At 42.8% G+C, this 15,314-nt stretch overlaps 1 protein-coding gene across 4 annotated transcripts in view; it reads right to left on the bottom strand.

The window, feature by feature from the left end:
* GRIA1 (glutamate ionotropic receptor AMPA type subunit 1) overlaps positions 1-15,314 on the bottom strand; it is a 350,905-nt gene that overhangs the window by 148,991 nt on the left and 186,600 nt on the right. For 3 of the 4 annotated variants that reach the window (XM_005894393.2, XM_005894392.2, XM_070374901.1), the window contains exons 3-5: positions 9,385-9,624; positions 6,106-6,290; positions 66-119 (exon numbers count right to left, since the gene is read on the bottom strand). In XM_005894393.2, coding sequence (XP_005894455.1) covers positions 66-119; positions 6,106-6,290; positions 9,385-9,624 — 479 coding nt within the window. The remainder of the gene's footprint in view (positions 1-65; positions 120-6,105; positions 6,291-9,384; positions 9,625-15,314) is intronic. The other variant, XM_005894394.2, reaches the window with a different exon arrangement.

Below are 15,314 nucleotides of genomic sequence, written 5' to 3'. Positions count from 1 at the left end.
ACAGTAGCAAGCCAGGCCCCAAACATGGCCCCACCAGTTGAGGGCTTGCAGTGTTCTCTACTCACCAGATTTGCAAGGATATAGTGGTAGCCAATGCCATTCTTCTCCAGCTTTACAATCTATAAAACACAACCCGGGGGATACATGCATTAATCATACTGACAATTAAAGCTACACCTGCAATAATAATAGCAATGAACATTGAGTACTGACTGCCCTGTCCTATCCTAAGTATTCAAGCTACAATATCACAACCACCCAATGATGGTGGCATTGCTGATACCCTCGATTTTACAGATAGGGATGGAGGCTTAGAGAAGTTAAATAAGCTCCCTGAGGTTACCCGGATATAAAGTACAGATACAAGATTTGAAATAATTTTTCCCTGATTCCAGGGATGGATTAGTGTTATTACAACCCCGAGGTCCTGGCTAAAATGCTCACTTCTTTTCTTCTTCCGTAAAGCCTTCTCCATTCATGGAGATTCTTTCTATACACAGTGAGAATCTTCTGTTGTATTGGATATAACAATATCTGCTGCTTGAGTGGACAGAGAAGTGGACGCATGGTCAAATGGGTAGTTGGATGATTGCACCCCAGTTCTTGAACTTCACATCCTTGCATGGATCACATTTAGATACAGTTCCTTCTTTGTGCCTTCTTCCCTAAACCAGTTGGGTATTCAGACATTTCTGAGCAACTTCCAGTTTGAGTACAAGCTGGAAGCTGGGAGGGAATGTCAGGATCATCTGATCCCCCAATCACTGTACAGATGGGAAGTCATGCCCCAGAGTTGGGGCGTGATATATCAGATCCCACAGCAGTATGTTAACAGTGTCAAGACATTGCATTGTGTGTTGTGCATGCTCAGTCGTGTCCAACTCTTTGCGACCCCATGGACTATAGCCCACCAGGCTCCTCTGTCCATGGATTTCCTAGGCAAGAGTACTGGAGCAGGTTGCCATCCCCACTTCTGCAGGGGATCTTTCCAATCCAAGAATTGAACCTGCATCTCCTGCCTTGGCAGGCGGATTCTTTACCATTGTGCCACCTGGAAATCTCTAGTGTTAGGACAGGGACCTGGCTATTGTGAGCCTTTCCATATAATGCCTGAAATAAGAGCCAGGGTCTCCAAACACCCCTCCATCTTATGTGCACAGGCTGTCTTTAATCATTCTAGGCAGGAAAATATCTGTAGAAAGAACTACCCAGAGATTTGCTTGGGCATCCAGACGCACTACCCATCTGGGAGCAGCTAAGACTGTGGACCTTGATTTAGCCCCAGCTCAGCCAGCAAGGTAACTTGATCTGTTTCTTTTTAATCATCAAAATGAGGTTGGTACAGCCTGCTCAGTGCCCCCGCCCCCCCCCCCCCCACCAGCCCCACACTGTAACAAGGAGGCATAAAACATAGGAGAAGCATTTGGGCTTCTTTTCTAACTGAATAAATTTTCAAGGTTATTAACAGCCACATTCAGATATCTACTTAATTGGATGTATGTGCATAGCAGCTCACATTTTTTTATGGAAAGAATAATTAAATGCAAGTGCATACAATGAATGCTCTGAAATAGTGGCTAGCATGTGAAATTCCAGACCATGGAGCTCAAAGACTATTGGGATGATAGTTTTATTAATAATTCTTCATTGCTTTTTCATTTTCTTGTCAAATGGCTTGCTGCGCTTTCAACAATGAGATACCATTATCAGAAACCTGTTCAGCTTCAAATTAACACAAAACAGCAAACAAAAGACAGATTGAAACCCACTGCCTTACGGCAATGGATAAGAATAGTCTCTGGAGGATGAAATTACAGGTTGAAACATAAGAAACAATAATGAATGATTTTTGACCAATAAAGATTAGTAATTTCATATAGTTGGACCTAAACACCAACCTTCCCACCCATCTACTCACCTACCCACCTCATGACCTCCTTTCCCTTTTACAAATATTAAGTGCTTACTATCTACCAAGCACTGTGCTGAGAATATAGTGGAAAGTGAAAAAGCATGGTGCTTGCTCTGCTGGAGGCCACAGTTTACTGGGAGAAGAGCAATACTAAAGAGATAAAGAGATAAAAGGTTCCTCACTGAGAAAGTTGACACAAAGGTAATGTACACTTGCAGTCCACTGCCTCACTGACCCCATCTCTTCAAAGCTCATTTTCACTGGATTGCCTTAATTCACAGTCTTTGTGTCTGGCATGCCCTTTCCCGTTCTCTTTGATTATTCGTAACCTTTATGGCTAAGCTCTAATCCCAACTGCTCTGTAAAGCCTCTATGATTAATTAATTCACTCAACAAATATGTATTGAACATGGACCATATGTCAAGCCCCACGCTATGCACTAGGGACAAGCTATGAACAAGTGAGGCAAGGTCCCCAGGCCCTCATTGAGCTGAGCTGACAATTTAGCAGGGAGCCAGATGGTAAATATATAAACAGATAAATGCACAAGATTTCAATAGATGAAAAGCACTTTGAAGACAATAAGAGTGAATGGATGGGCTGGTCCTAGTCTCCCTCATCCATCTTTGACTCCTTCTGAACTTAAGGACTGTATTACATAATTAAATACCATACACTGATAAAGTATTATAATCTAATGAATTTCCTGCCAGTCCAAGAGATGCAGGTTTGATCCCTGGGTTAGAAAGATTCCTTGGAGTAGGAAATAGCAACCTGCTCCAGTGTTCTTGCCTGGAAAATTCCATGGGTAGAATGTCCTGGCGGGCTACAGTACCTGGGGCCCCAGAAAGTCAGACACGACTGACCAACCGAACACATACACACAAACACGCGCACGCGCACACACACACGCACACACACACACACACACACACACACTATAGTTTGATAACTCTGTTCCTTGCTCACAGACCTTCACTGGCTCTCCACTGTTTATAAAATAACCCCCAGACTCTTTAGAATGGTTTCCAAAGATCACTGTCTTCCAGTAAACAACTGACATCCTCCACTTGGCCTCTTAAGCCCTCTGTGAACCTTGGCTCCCACAAGCCCTCTGGGCCTCCCTACCTGCTCTTACCTCCAGCTTAAAGGCTCTTTTCCAGTCAAAGGCTACCTGTAGATATTTAGACCCATCTCACATTTAGGATCTTAGAGCATTCATTGATTCCTTATTCTTCCTATTCATTCAAAAAATATTTATTGAATACCTGCTAGGTGCCAAGCACTGTTCAAGGCACTGTGGATACAGCAGGGAAGAAAACAGAACAAGAATCCTAACACAGCTGATATTCCAGGTGGAGCACTAGAGACTGAGACAGGCAGTTAATTCCCTATGTGGAGTTTGGAATCATTGTCTTCCTCCTTAGATTAGGCAGAACATTTGTGTTAGACTGAAAAGATCCCAGTTCTTGAGTGTGAGATAGTCTAGGATGATGCCAAGATGTCAGACTGCAAATCGGAAGATGGAAATCCTTTGTCACTAACTAGTCTGAACCCAAGACAAATGATTCAACAAATATGACCATTAGTCATCTCATCTGTAAAGTGTAAATGCAAGTGATAAACCACATAACTTATAATATCCTTTCAGCATTTTGTCTTTACTTTTCAGAATAGAAGAGTCCAACAATTAAAAAAGATAATATACTACAATATAAAATATTCAAAAAACAAGTTACTTTCTTCCAAAACACGTTTTTCCTTTGACAGAGGGGATGGCTATAGTCAGCAGATGCTGACAATTGAGTTTTTAAGAGGTCTGGCATGGTAGCTAGACCAAGATGGATTTGACTTCCTACTTTCATTCCATGCTACTTGTGAAATCTCAGGCAAGTGTAATCCCTCGTTTCTCCATTTATAAAATAAGGGCGCTAATGGAAGCAGTTTTATAGAGAGAATGTGAGGATGAAGTGGAATTATACATGGAAAGGGCTTGGCATGGTGTTTGGTATAAAGTAAGTACTCAGAAAATAGTACCAACAGCTTTATCTTTACTGTAGGAGTCTTCAGTCTGCTAAGAATACCTGTTCATCATCCAACACTTTGCCTACCTTTCGTCTAATCTTGTTATCAGCTTCGTAGAACAGGGGTCTTCATTCCTATTTTACAGATGAGTACACTTACACCAAAAAAGAAATGACTCAAGAAGCCAGTATCGTACCCACAACAACTTGAATGAATCTCCAGGGAATTATGCCAAGTGAAAAAAGCTAAACCCAAAATGTTACATACTATGTAATTCCATTTATATCACACTCATTTAAAATAAGAAAATCACAGAAATGGACCACAGATTAGTGAGTGCCTAGGGAAAGGGAAAAGGAGAGAGAGAGAGGGAAGCAGGATGACCGCAGAAGATCTTTGTGGTGATGGAAATGTTCTGTACCTGAAATGTATCAATGTCAATTTCCTGGTTGTGGTATTGCACTATAGTTGCTACAGTTTTGTGAGATGTTATCACTGGGATAACCCGACATGTGGTGCATGGGATCTCTCTGCATTATATCTTGTACATGCATATGAGCTTATATCTCAAAATTTAAAAAGTTGAACTAAAAAAAAAACACAAAGCAAAACCAGTATCAGTTGGCATTATGAATAGCAAAAACATGTAAATCTTTACATTTATGACTTTCAGTGGGGCAGGCTCTATTTTAAGTGCTGTGCTTGTATACATAGATTCTTCTGACCCTCACAAGAGCTCTCTAAAGGTAGCCATTTTTATTATTATTATGCCCATATTAGAGGTCAGGAACCTGAGATGTAGAAATTAAAAACCTGGCCCAGGGTCTCAGAACTAATGAACATTAGAGCTGGGGATGTGCATCTGGCTCCAGGGTCTCTGCATTTAACTATTATTAATACTCTATTCTGCTTTGCTGCTGCTGCTGCTAAGTCGCTTCAGTCGTGTCTGACTCTATGCAACCCCATAGACGGCAGCCTACCAGGTTCCCCCGTCGCTGGGATTCTCCAGGCAAGAACACTGGAGTGGGTTGCCGTTTCCTTCTTCAATGCATGAAAGTGAAAAGTGAAAGTGAAGTCGCTCAGTCGTGTCTGACTCTCAGCGACCCCATGGACTGCAGCCCACCAGGCTCCTCCAGCCATAGGATTTTCCAGGCAAGAGTACTTGGTTGGGGTGCCATTGCCTTCTCCGCTATTCTGCTTTACCTAACTAGAATTCCAGTCCTCTGACTCTGGCTCAAAAAACTCCCATCTTAATGGGAACAATTTTTGCTGCTTTTTCTCTCTGAGAGGGAGGCACAGATTCACACTTTGTAAAGTAGAACACAGAGTTAATGCCTCAAAGAACCCCCAGCTTTCAGAATCTCTCCTGTTCAATTGCTGAGGCCTCTGAACAAGTGCTGAGCTGACTCTGAGATTCCCTGCGGGTGCCCCAGGGGTCTTGAGGACTATTAACAAGCACTGTCTTATTGTCAAGTACCTAAAACTGTCATCTTTAATTGTAGAGTACTGTTCAAAAACAATTGCAGCATCTCCTTCCTTGCTAGCTCATCTGAATACACAGATGTAATTTAAAAAAGACAAGTGATCTATCCAGTGCCACATGCTTTACCTCTGAGAATAGGAGGAACCATGACTTAGAGACATCTGGCTGAAGACTGTTGAGGTTATGGTGTAATTTCTTAGAATGGACAGTCAATCAATTCATCTTTCAGACACGTGTGTGTGTTTCAGGAAAGAGTAAAGGGAGATGCTCAGAGCCTCCCTGGACTCAAAATGGGTCAGTGGGCCAAATGGACGAGAAACCAAATGCTGGATCCGTGGGTGACAGAATGCAGAGCCAAACCCAGGAATCAGGTCTAAGGATGTGATAAACTTCACAAACTCTAAAGTGCAATGCATTTTTCTTTTTAACAAGAAAAGGAAGCACTTGAGGTAAGTTTTTGGTTAACTGATCTGAGAACTATGGGAAGCCCTAGGTGATGGCTCCTACTCCGTACTATCTCATAACATTTCAGAGTTAAATTGTATCAGTTACAGGATTTGAGAAACAGCCTGTGGTTTCACCTAGTCAAGAACTCTCCTTGTAACTCAGAGGGCCAGAGGTCAGTCTGGTCCCTTGGAACCATCCCCACAGCCACCCTGAGGGCACCTTCGCTGCGCTCACTACCTGGCCCAGGATAGCATTGAGGCGTTCCGATTCACAGTCCACCACCACCAGCCGCTCCTTTTTCTTCTCCAGGTCCTGGAAGAGCATCCGGTAACCCTCTTCCGTGGTTGTCAAAATGTTCACGGCTGTCACCTGCCAGTTCTTCTCAGCAGCTGTGTCCAGGACTTTCTGCAAGACGGACAGACCTGGAGGTGGGGTGAGTAGGACAGAGGTGGCAGTCAGAATCCACAGCAGTTTCCCCCACCTTCCCCACTCCTCCACTAAACTCAGCTCCAGCTTGCTCCAAGGCCAGTTTGAGCTGGGGTGGGCAGGCTCTGTGTTTGTTTTGTGTTTCTGTTTGCAGAGCATAGGAGGCAGTAGAGTTAGTGATTAAAAGTGTAATCTGAAGCTCCAGTTCTAATGCTACAATATACTTGGTTAAATGATCTTGAATGGATTAATTCACTTTGCAAAACTTTAGTGTCTTCAGTGGTAAAATGGTGATGTTAACGCCCACTTCACAGTGTCATCATGAGGATTGAATGAGAGTGTCTCAAACATGGCAGGGGTTTTATAAATATTGATTACTATTCAGCCTTTAGTAACTGCTTATTAAGTGTGTTGATCTGATATCTAAACAGCACCTGATAGCTGTCAACCACAGTTACTAATATATAGTATATCTCAAATCCTAGCACTTTGCCTCTCATACAGTAGGTATTCGATCACCGTGTACTGAATTAAGCTACTCTCTTCTGATTTACAGCTAAATGATAGAGGAATCCGTGACTTAATACTGTTTTGTTTCATCTTTGGGACATAGGTAGGATATTAATTTCCTACTGCAGCTGTGACAAATTATTGCAAATTTAGTGGCTTCAAATAAAAACATTTATCATGTTAAACTGCCAGAGGTCAGATGTTTGAAATGAATCTCACTGGCCTAAGTTCAAGTTATTGTCAGGGTTGTGTTATTTTCTGGAGGTTCTAGGAGGGGAAATTTTTATTGCTTTTTCTGCTTCTAGAGGATACCTGCTTTCCTTGGTTTATAGCCTCTTCCATCTTCAGTGACTAGTTGAGTCTCTCATGTTATACTCTGATACTGACCCTTCTGCCTCTCCCATGCTTAAGGACCCTTGTGATTTCACTGAGCTCACCCAAATAATCCAGGATAATCTGTCTGTTTTAAGGTCAATTGATTAACAACGTGAATTCCATCTGTAACCTTTATGCCTTTTTCATTTAACATAACATATTCAGGGGTTCCAGGAATTAGAGCATGGGTGTCTTTGTTGGGGAAGAAAGGGGAGGTCATAAATCTGCCTGCAACAAATCATTATATTACCTGTGCACTGTTAATCTATCTTGTGCACATATATCATTTCTGTCGCCATATAACATTGCTCATCTCTCTGATAGTGACCAATATGGTGCCCAGCATAAAGAATCATCTGTAGATTGATTCTGTTGTTTCTTTTTTGCTTGCTTTATTTATTTTATTTAAGTACAAGGTTGGTGTTCTTAAGCCTCACATTTACTGAAAGCTTATTATGTGTCTGCCATTGCTCCATTAGCTTTCCTGTCTTCAATTCACTTAATTCTGTAAGATAGGTACCATTGTTATCCATGTTTCACAAATGTGGAAATGGAGGTTCAGAGAGACTTGGTCATTGGCTCAAGGTCACACAGCTAGCAAATGGCAGAACTCTGAGCTCAGAGTTGTGAGGTAGGTGGAGCCCCTTTAAGAGTATGGGCGCTTTTTGCTGATAAACTCCAGAGACGATCCTCTAATGAAAGTGAGATTTTTCTGGCTTTGCTGCTTCTAGGCCTCAAGCCTCATTATGCTGCAAAAGTGAAGTCGCTCAGTCCTGTTGGACTCTTTGCAACCCAATGGACTGTAGCCTACCAGGCTCCTCCCTCCATGGAATTTTCCAGGCAAGAATACTGGAGTAGGTTGCCATTTCCTTCTCCAGGGGATCTTCCTGACCCAGGGATCGAACCTAGGTCTCCCACATTGCAGGCAGATGCTTCACCATCTGAGCCACCAGGGAAGCCCTATTTATGCTGCAAAGTTGTCCTGAAATAGCCATTCTGCGGTTCATCCTTATAATGCCTGCTTGTCTGAGAAGGAAAATCATCAAAATAAGGAAAGAGAAGGGAAAAATCAAAGCAAATAGAGTGCTTCTGGCCACACCTGCCAGCTAATTCTCCTTGAATAATGCCTGCCTAACTCTTCCTGAAAAAACATTTTGCCAGCCACTCTTCTATTGAAAAATCTTCTAAGCCTCTCTAAAGGCAAGCTCCTATAAAGCCTCTCTTTTTAAACAGGGTGGAATTCCTGTGCCTCACTTCCCAGACCTTGTACGATCCACTTATTTCTTCACACCAATAATGGTTAAGTTCTTTTTGGACCATTGAGTATAGCAGGGGATGGTAGGATATATCGTATAATACAACCATCACAGGAGTTAGAGAAAAGAAGAGCGTTTCCATTTACAAGGTCAGGAAATAGAGAAAGTGGTGTTCTCCATTGCAAAAGAAAGGAATAATTTGCATATGTAGATTTGAAAAGGGAAGTGCTCCCCAGAAACTAGAATCCTCTGATTCAAGATATAGAGTAGAAAAACAAATGCTGGACATATTTAGAAAATGGAATGGCAAATTTGAAATTTAGGTAGAGGCAGAATTATTAAGGCCTGGGAGGGCTGATGGTGATGCTGGTGATGATGCTGATAGAGGTTAACATGTATAAAAGACTCTGTGCATTGACTGTGTTGTTGGTACCATACAAGCCCCATCTAGTTATTGTGTCATTCAGTCCTCACAATTTTATGAGATAGAGACTGGCTTTATCTTCATTACAGAGATGAAAAAATGAAGGAATAGAGAATTTTATTCCCATTACAGAAGTGATCAAATTGAGGCAGAGAGAGCTTGCCTAAAGTCAGACAGCTGGAGAAGAAGGAACATAGAATTCAGATCCAGGTCTGACTCCATATGCTCCTCAAAGCCATGCCATGAGCCCTGAGCCCTGAACCAGTCAGCTAAGGTCCTTGGACGTTGAGTCTGCGTTCAGGAACAATGGAAGCTTTGAATGGTGCGTTAAAAGGTTATTCTCTCCAAGGATGTGTTTCTGCACAGTGAGTTACAGGTTAGCTACTGAAAAATCAGTCCACAGACATAAAGCATTTCTGGATCATTCCTCCTTGCTTTCAAGAAAGCAGGAGGCCCCATTCTTCTTCCTGCTGGTAATTTTCTCTCCATCCCTTCAACGTCTCCCTCCCCTAGCCCCTGGCTTACCCCGGTCAGCATCATAAATGTAGACAAATTTTTGCCACTTGTAATGGTCGATGATACTGATGAGGGCATCCTGCAGCTCGGGGCGCAGCTGGAGGACAAACTGGTTGGATGTGTCAACGGGAAAGCTTGGTGTAATGAAGCAGACGTGGAGGGCCCCGCAGAAGGAGGTCAGCATGTTGACAGTCCTCCGTTCATAAAACCCAAAGATGGCATAGACTCCTTTAGAGAACTGGGAACAGACTGGAAAAGGAGAAGAGAGAAATTAATGAATAGAGGAAGATGCTGCAAACATGCTGTCAGTGGCTCTAAAACTATTTCATCCATTAGCCTATCCATCTAACTCATCATCCTTCTATTATCTAGCTAGCCTTCTACTTACTCAGGCAATCTATCCCTCCATCCTTTCAACCTGCCAACCTATCTAACTGCCTGTCTCTTTTACCCATCTGTGTATCCATTCACTCATTCATCTGTCCAACCCACCCATCCATCTGTTGAACCAGTCTTTATTAGGCGCCATTTCCATGCCAAGAGTTGTCATGGTTATTCATTATAAATGTATACAATGCAGTTCTGTATGTTCTTTCGTATTATCTGTACAACAACCTTATTAAGATAGGAAAAGGATGACTAGGTCAGTTTTTAAAGGGAGAAACCAAGGCTTAGAAAGGTAATGGACATGTCCAAGGTATCACAGATGGACGGGATCTGAGTTAGGCAGGTATCTTGAACCCAATCTAACGATCTTTCTATGACACTGCCCATCACTTCAAGGCAAAGCATAATAAGATGCCGCAGGAAGAAAGTCTGTCAGCTTGCTGCTGATGCACGTTTAAGAAAACAAGTGTTGATTTTCCCAGTCTACCCTCAGCTTTCAGTGTACATTTCTCTGCTAATGTTCATCGCGTGTTTGTACATCCTACCAGCTGATTTTTCAGGCCCCCTGGTGTATCAGCCACAGTAATAGCTTAGCTGTGTGAATATCCCCACAGGAGTCATTTTGTAAGATGCCAGTTAAGTTACCAACACTGGTTGGTATTCAGTTAGACTGTTGGTTAAACTATAACGGTAAAAAAGACGAAAATTATGGGACCAAGTTCAGGTCATTCACCAATGAAACTTCATTTTAATATGTGATACAGGGTTTCTAGACTTTGCCCCAGTCAAGTGCCCAACTGTAATGCTAACCCCAGTGCCCCCAGATTACTGTCCTAATATGGATGGTGAGGCAGACAAGTTATTCTCATCACAGTGACAGTATTTTAGGGTGCTTTGCCGTATATGTTAGGCTGTTCATTTCTCATCACAACCCTGTGACTTTGGTATTATCAGTTTTATTTTAAGATGAAGAAGCTGATGTTCTTAGATGCTCTGCTCTCTTGGCCGTATCACCTGCTTTCATGACCCCACATTGCCTTTGTATATGGGCTCTCAAACTATGCTCCGTGAGCATCACCCAAATGTGTTCCATGAAACGTTAGTACCACAAAGTGCTCCTTAAAAAAGAAAGACTTCTTTGTGCAAACACATTTTGGAAATGATGTAAACCCTGTCCTCCTTTTGCAGTTTCATACTACATAGTAGCCACATAAAAGATTGAGAGGAATCCTGTTCCAAAAAATCCAGATTATTGTCAAATTCAAACACTCCCAGGGCCCTTTGTTGGTGAAAACATTTTAACACGTAATTGATGCACTGTGTCAGGCTGAACTGAAGAATGCTATTAGCTGCTAGGACACAGCTGCCTACCAAGTCTCAGATCAGTTACTTCCTAGATCTTCCCTTCATGCCCCTGCAAGATCTTCTCTTAAAGACTGTAATGGAGCCATACAAGTCATCTGTTTAACTTCCAGTGTAACCCAGCATATTGTCTAAGGAAACCCGGCAGGTGCCCTTTGTGTGTTTGTATATGTTTTTTAATTTAATTTTTATTTTGTATTGGACTGTAGTTGATTTTCAATGTTGTGTTAGTTTCAGGTGTACAGCAAAGTGACTGATTTTTTTTTAGATTCTCCGCCTGCAGTGCTCTTCCCTTACCTCTTTGCAGTGCTCACTGCTTTTCAGCAGTTATGTCTCAGCTCACATCTCTCCTGCCTGGACTGGCCTTCCTTCATCACCTCCTCTAGATGGTTATTCCATCCTCCCCTCAACCCTCTATAAATCTCTATCACATCTCCCATCGTATCTTTCATACTTCAATGATTATTATTTGAAATAGTTATCTTTTTCTTTTTTTTGCTTGTATGTATCTGTGACTGCTCAGGTCAACGTTAATTCCCGAAAAACAGGGGTCTCATTTATGCCCCAAAGCCAGCATAATCCCCAGCACATGGTAGGTGAGTGCTGATGAGAGGGTCACATGCCTGCAGTAAGGGATGGGAGGAGTTGGTGGGTCACCCTGGACCTCTTCCTCCTCCTCTGTTCTGGGTTGATGTCTCCTGTATTAGCTATTTATCCTTTACTGCTTACACTATTTTCTCTTTCGCCCTAATGAGGCCACTCCGTCTGTTTGCAGCTGACAATAGGCCCTGTCTTTAAATGTCTGTTGTGATTGTCAGAATCACGACTTCCATAAATATGGATCTCTCCAACAGGAAGCATACATTGTATATTATTCTCCTCGTGTTAAATATAGATTTGTCAAAAGCACAATCCATCTTACTGGGTGAAGTGTATATGAGGAGCACATAAAGCCCATTAAAATATTATAATATGCTCTCTGCAGTATTTTTAGGATCTCTTCTTTCCTTGCTGAAATGAAATATTATCCAGTGGGATATAAATCTCATGTTCCAGTCCATTCCCTGGCGTTACCTACGTGGTTTTGCACCTTTCCTTGGGCCTCTAGGGACCTTGTGGCCACTGTTTCTTGCTGGAACTTTAGAAGTGGAAGAGGAAAGGATGAGATGGGAGGGAAGAAATGGGCGCAGGTAAGCATGATAGAATCTTTATACTTACAGAGGCCAGGATATTTTCCCTTCTCAAATTATCTTCCTAGTTTTACCTTTTACAAGTCTATTTTTTCCCCTTGAACTGAATATATTATCCTCTGAGGCTAAGAGGGTACATTTGCCCACTTCTCCCTAAAATGACATGGCTTGGAGGTAGCCTTCTGGATATACCGAAGTGGACCCTGGCCCCAGACTTGTTCAGCATCTGATCTTCAATCTGGCTCCTTATTTCAACTAAGCCTGAGCAGCAACAGAGGATGGGACAGCGAGAGACTGAGGCTAAGACTCTGCAGGCCCAGGGCCTGTGGGACACTGCATAACTGGTTAAATGTTCAGAAATATAATTGGTTGTAGTGCATTTCCCTAAATCTGTCACACTAAATATTCAATTAAAAAAGATAACTTGGTCTTGTAGAAAAAGTACTAAACTAGATGCCAGAAACCTAGAGGATTCTCTTTGGGGTTTTTATCACAAGACAGGGCTATGTGACCTTGGACCAATCCCGGGCTCTCTCTGGGTCTCAGTCTCCCATCTGTAAATTGGTGGCTTCAGACTTCATAATAAATGTTCCTTCAGGCTCCTACAGTCTACGTTCTAGTCAAATTAGTTGAAAAATATTAACCGATTGAGCATACTTTGTTTATTTGCTAGTTAAACTTTTCACAAACTCCAGTGCAGTTTTTCAAACCTAGAAATCAGATAAAGGTTCTGAGTTCTTAAATCTCATTGTAATAGAATCCTGGCACTAAATCCAGATGCTTCAGAGTCTTGAGTTGTATTTAAGTTTTTAATGTGATCCGTGAGTTAGTTACCTAGGAGAAAGAAAGAGCAAACCATTCCAGTATTCTTGCCTGGAGAATACCATAGACAGAGGAGCCTGGTGGGCTACAGTCCATGGGGTCGCAAAGAATCAGGCATGACTGAGCGACTAACATTTTTCACTTTCAGAGAGTAGATGAGTGAAGGCCAGTCAGAAAGCAGGCTAGAGGTGGACCCTGTATCATTAGATACAGTGAGCCCGAGGAGAAATGGAAACTTTGGAAAGCAGCCTGGGGACCCTGCGGTGTACTAGTCAGTCAGATTCTCAGGCTGATGGAGAATCTGAGTAGGCAGGACTATGTATGTATTCTCCATTTAAGACAGCAATGGTGAATATACTGCCTCTGATAGTAATAATTAAGAGCTGATGTTTGAGCACTTATGAAGTACCAGACTCATGCAAAGACATTCGCTGGCAATGATTTCTTTCATCCTGTGAGTTAGGTTACAAATTGGGAAGGGCAAGTCCAAGATCAGGGTAAGACAAAACTGAGATCTGAACTCTACCAGTCAGACCACAAGGCTTGAACTCTTGACTTCTGTGATATGACACCCCTTCCCTCCCTCCTATAAGACTGGAAGGAGACAGTCATGGCAAAGAGGACAGCTTCAGTTTCTAGAAAATCCTCTCCTATAGCACTTTGCCTTCCCCTAATGCCAGATCAAGAGGCATTAGTGCATTAGGATCTATTGATATGAAAACAAAATGAAACCGGGTGGTGCTCAATTCATCCCCCTCTGGTCCCTGGGGATCATGCAGAGCACACACACACACACACACACACATCTGTTCTTCTATTGGTCCATCGGCCCATCCACCCACTTCTCAACATTTCACATCTACCACTCGTGAGACTCCATGTTAGGCAGTGGACTTGCAGTGGTGAAATCAGCAAGGTCCAACCTCAAGGACCGTTGCCTGGAAAATGGGAAAGACCAGGACTGAACTAGTAAGTACACTTCATGTAAGTGCTGTGGAGGGGATGAGGTCAGGGTTCAGGCAGGGGCACCCAACCTCAGCCTTTGGGAACCTCAGAGAAAGCTTCCAAGAAGAAGTGCCAGCTTTGACCCTGAAAGATAATCGGAGATCAGCCATAAGAAGGGGTGTGTGTGGGGGGCAAGAGTAGAGTGCAGGTGGAAGGAAGAACAGCAGCAAAGACCTGGCAGAGAGAAAAGCCATCGCACATTCAGGGAACCCCGCCAGAGTGTCAGATTCCGAGGTCCCTGCCTCCAAGAGATTCTGCAGCAGAATGCGGCCAACAATCAGAACTAGTAAAAACAAGGCCAGGAATTCCCTCTTGGGGAGGTAGGAGGGCAAGCCCTGGCAAGGGCAGGAAAACCCCCGCTCTGCAAAGCGCAGGCTGTCCAATTCCATCCTCACTCGGCTCAAACCTCTTTGATAATCACTTCTGGTTAAGGCACCATCCACTTAGTATCAATAAATCTCCCAGCCCTGGGCACTCTTCCTGACAGCTCTCTCCCAGGGAGGGATCTCCTGGTATTAGCAACTCCTTTTTTATTGTCACTTCATTTAAGGCCTCTCACACCGACATTTCTCCTTGGCTCCTGGCTGCGGTCCCTGAAAATGTGGCAGCCTCATTGTAAATGGTGGTTAATGAGGTGACAGGGTGGCTCCATTCAGGGGGAGGGAGATGGAAAGTGTGTGTGTGTGTGTGTGTGTGTGTGTGTGTGTGTAGGGACTTTTAGACACTCATCGTGCTCCTTGAATAAGCGTATCCTTATGGGTAGAAATGACATTCTTGATCTGACTCTAACCTTGTGACATCGAAGGTGCTTTATTTCTGTCTTTCAGACAATGAGAGTGCCCCTCCATCCCCTTACACTCGCTTACATTCAAGATCTGATGATCCTATGTCTTTAATTACCATAATAGATATAAATTGTCTATTTATAGACATCTCATCTCCTTTAAACAGCAATTATTTAGGATTCTGAGACATGTCTAGGGCTTCTCTGACATTTACTGGATAAAGCCTCATTGTTCATTTGTTGAGTCAACAAATATTTATTGAGCACCAGGAAACTGGGAAGCAGTGATGATGCAAGAGAGGTGTGTCTTCTGCCTTCTCAGAGCTTAGACAGGAGATCAGTGTTCAGTAAGTTTTAAATTAAGGGAAAGAAAGGATATTTTGAGAAAG

This window comes from Bos mutus, chromosome 7 (assembly GCF_027580195.1).
Source record: "Bos mutus isolate GX-2022 chromosome 7, NWIPB_WYAK_1.1, whole genome shotgun sequence".
Taxonomy (NCBI): Eukaryota; Metazoa; Chordata; class Mammalia; order Artiodactyla; family Bovidae; genus Bos; species Bos mutus.
The sequence above is the reverse complement of the archived record's forward strand: the minus strand, read 5'-3'. Positions and strand labels throughout refer to the sequence as shown.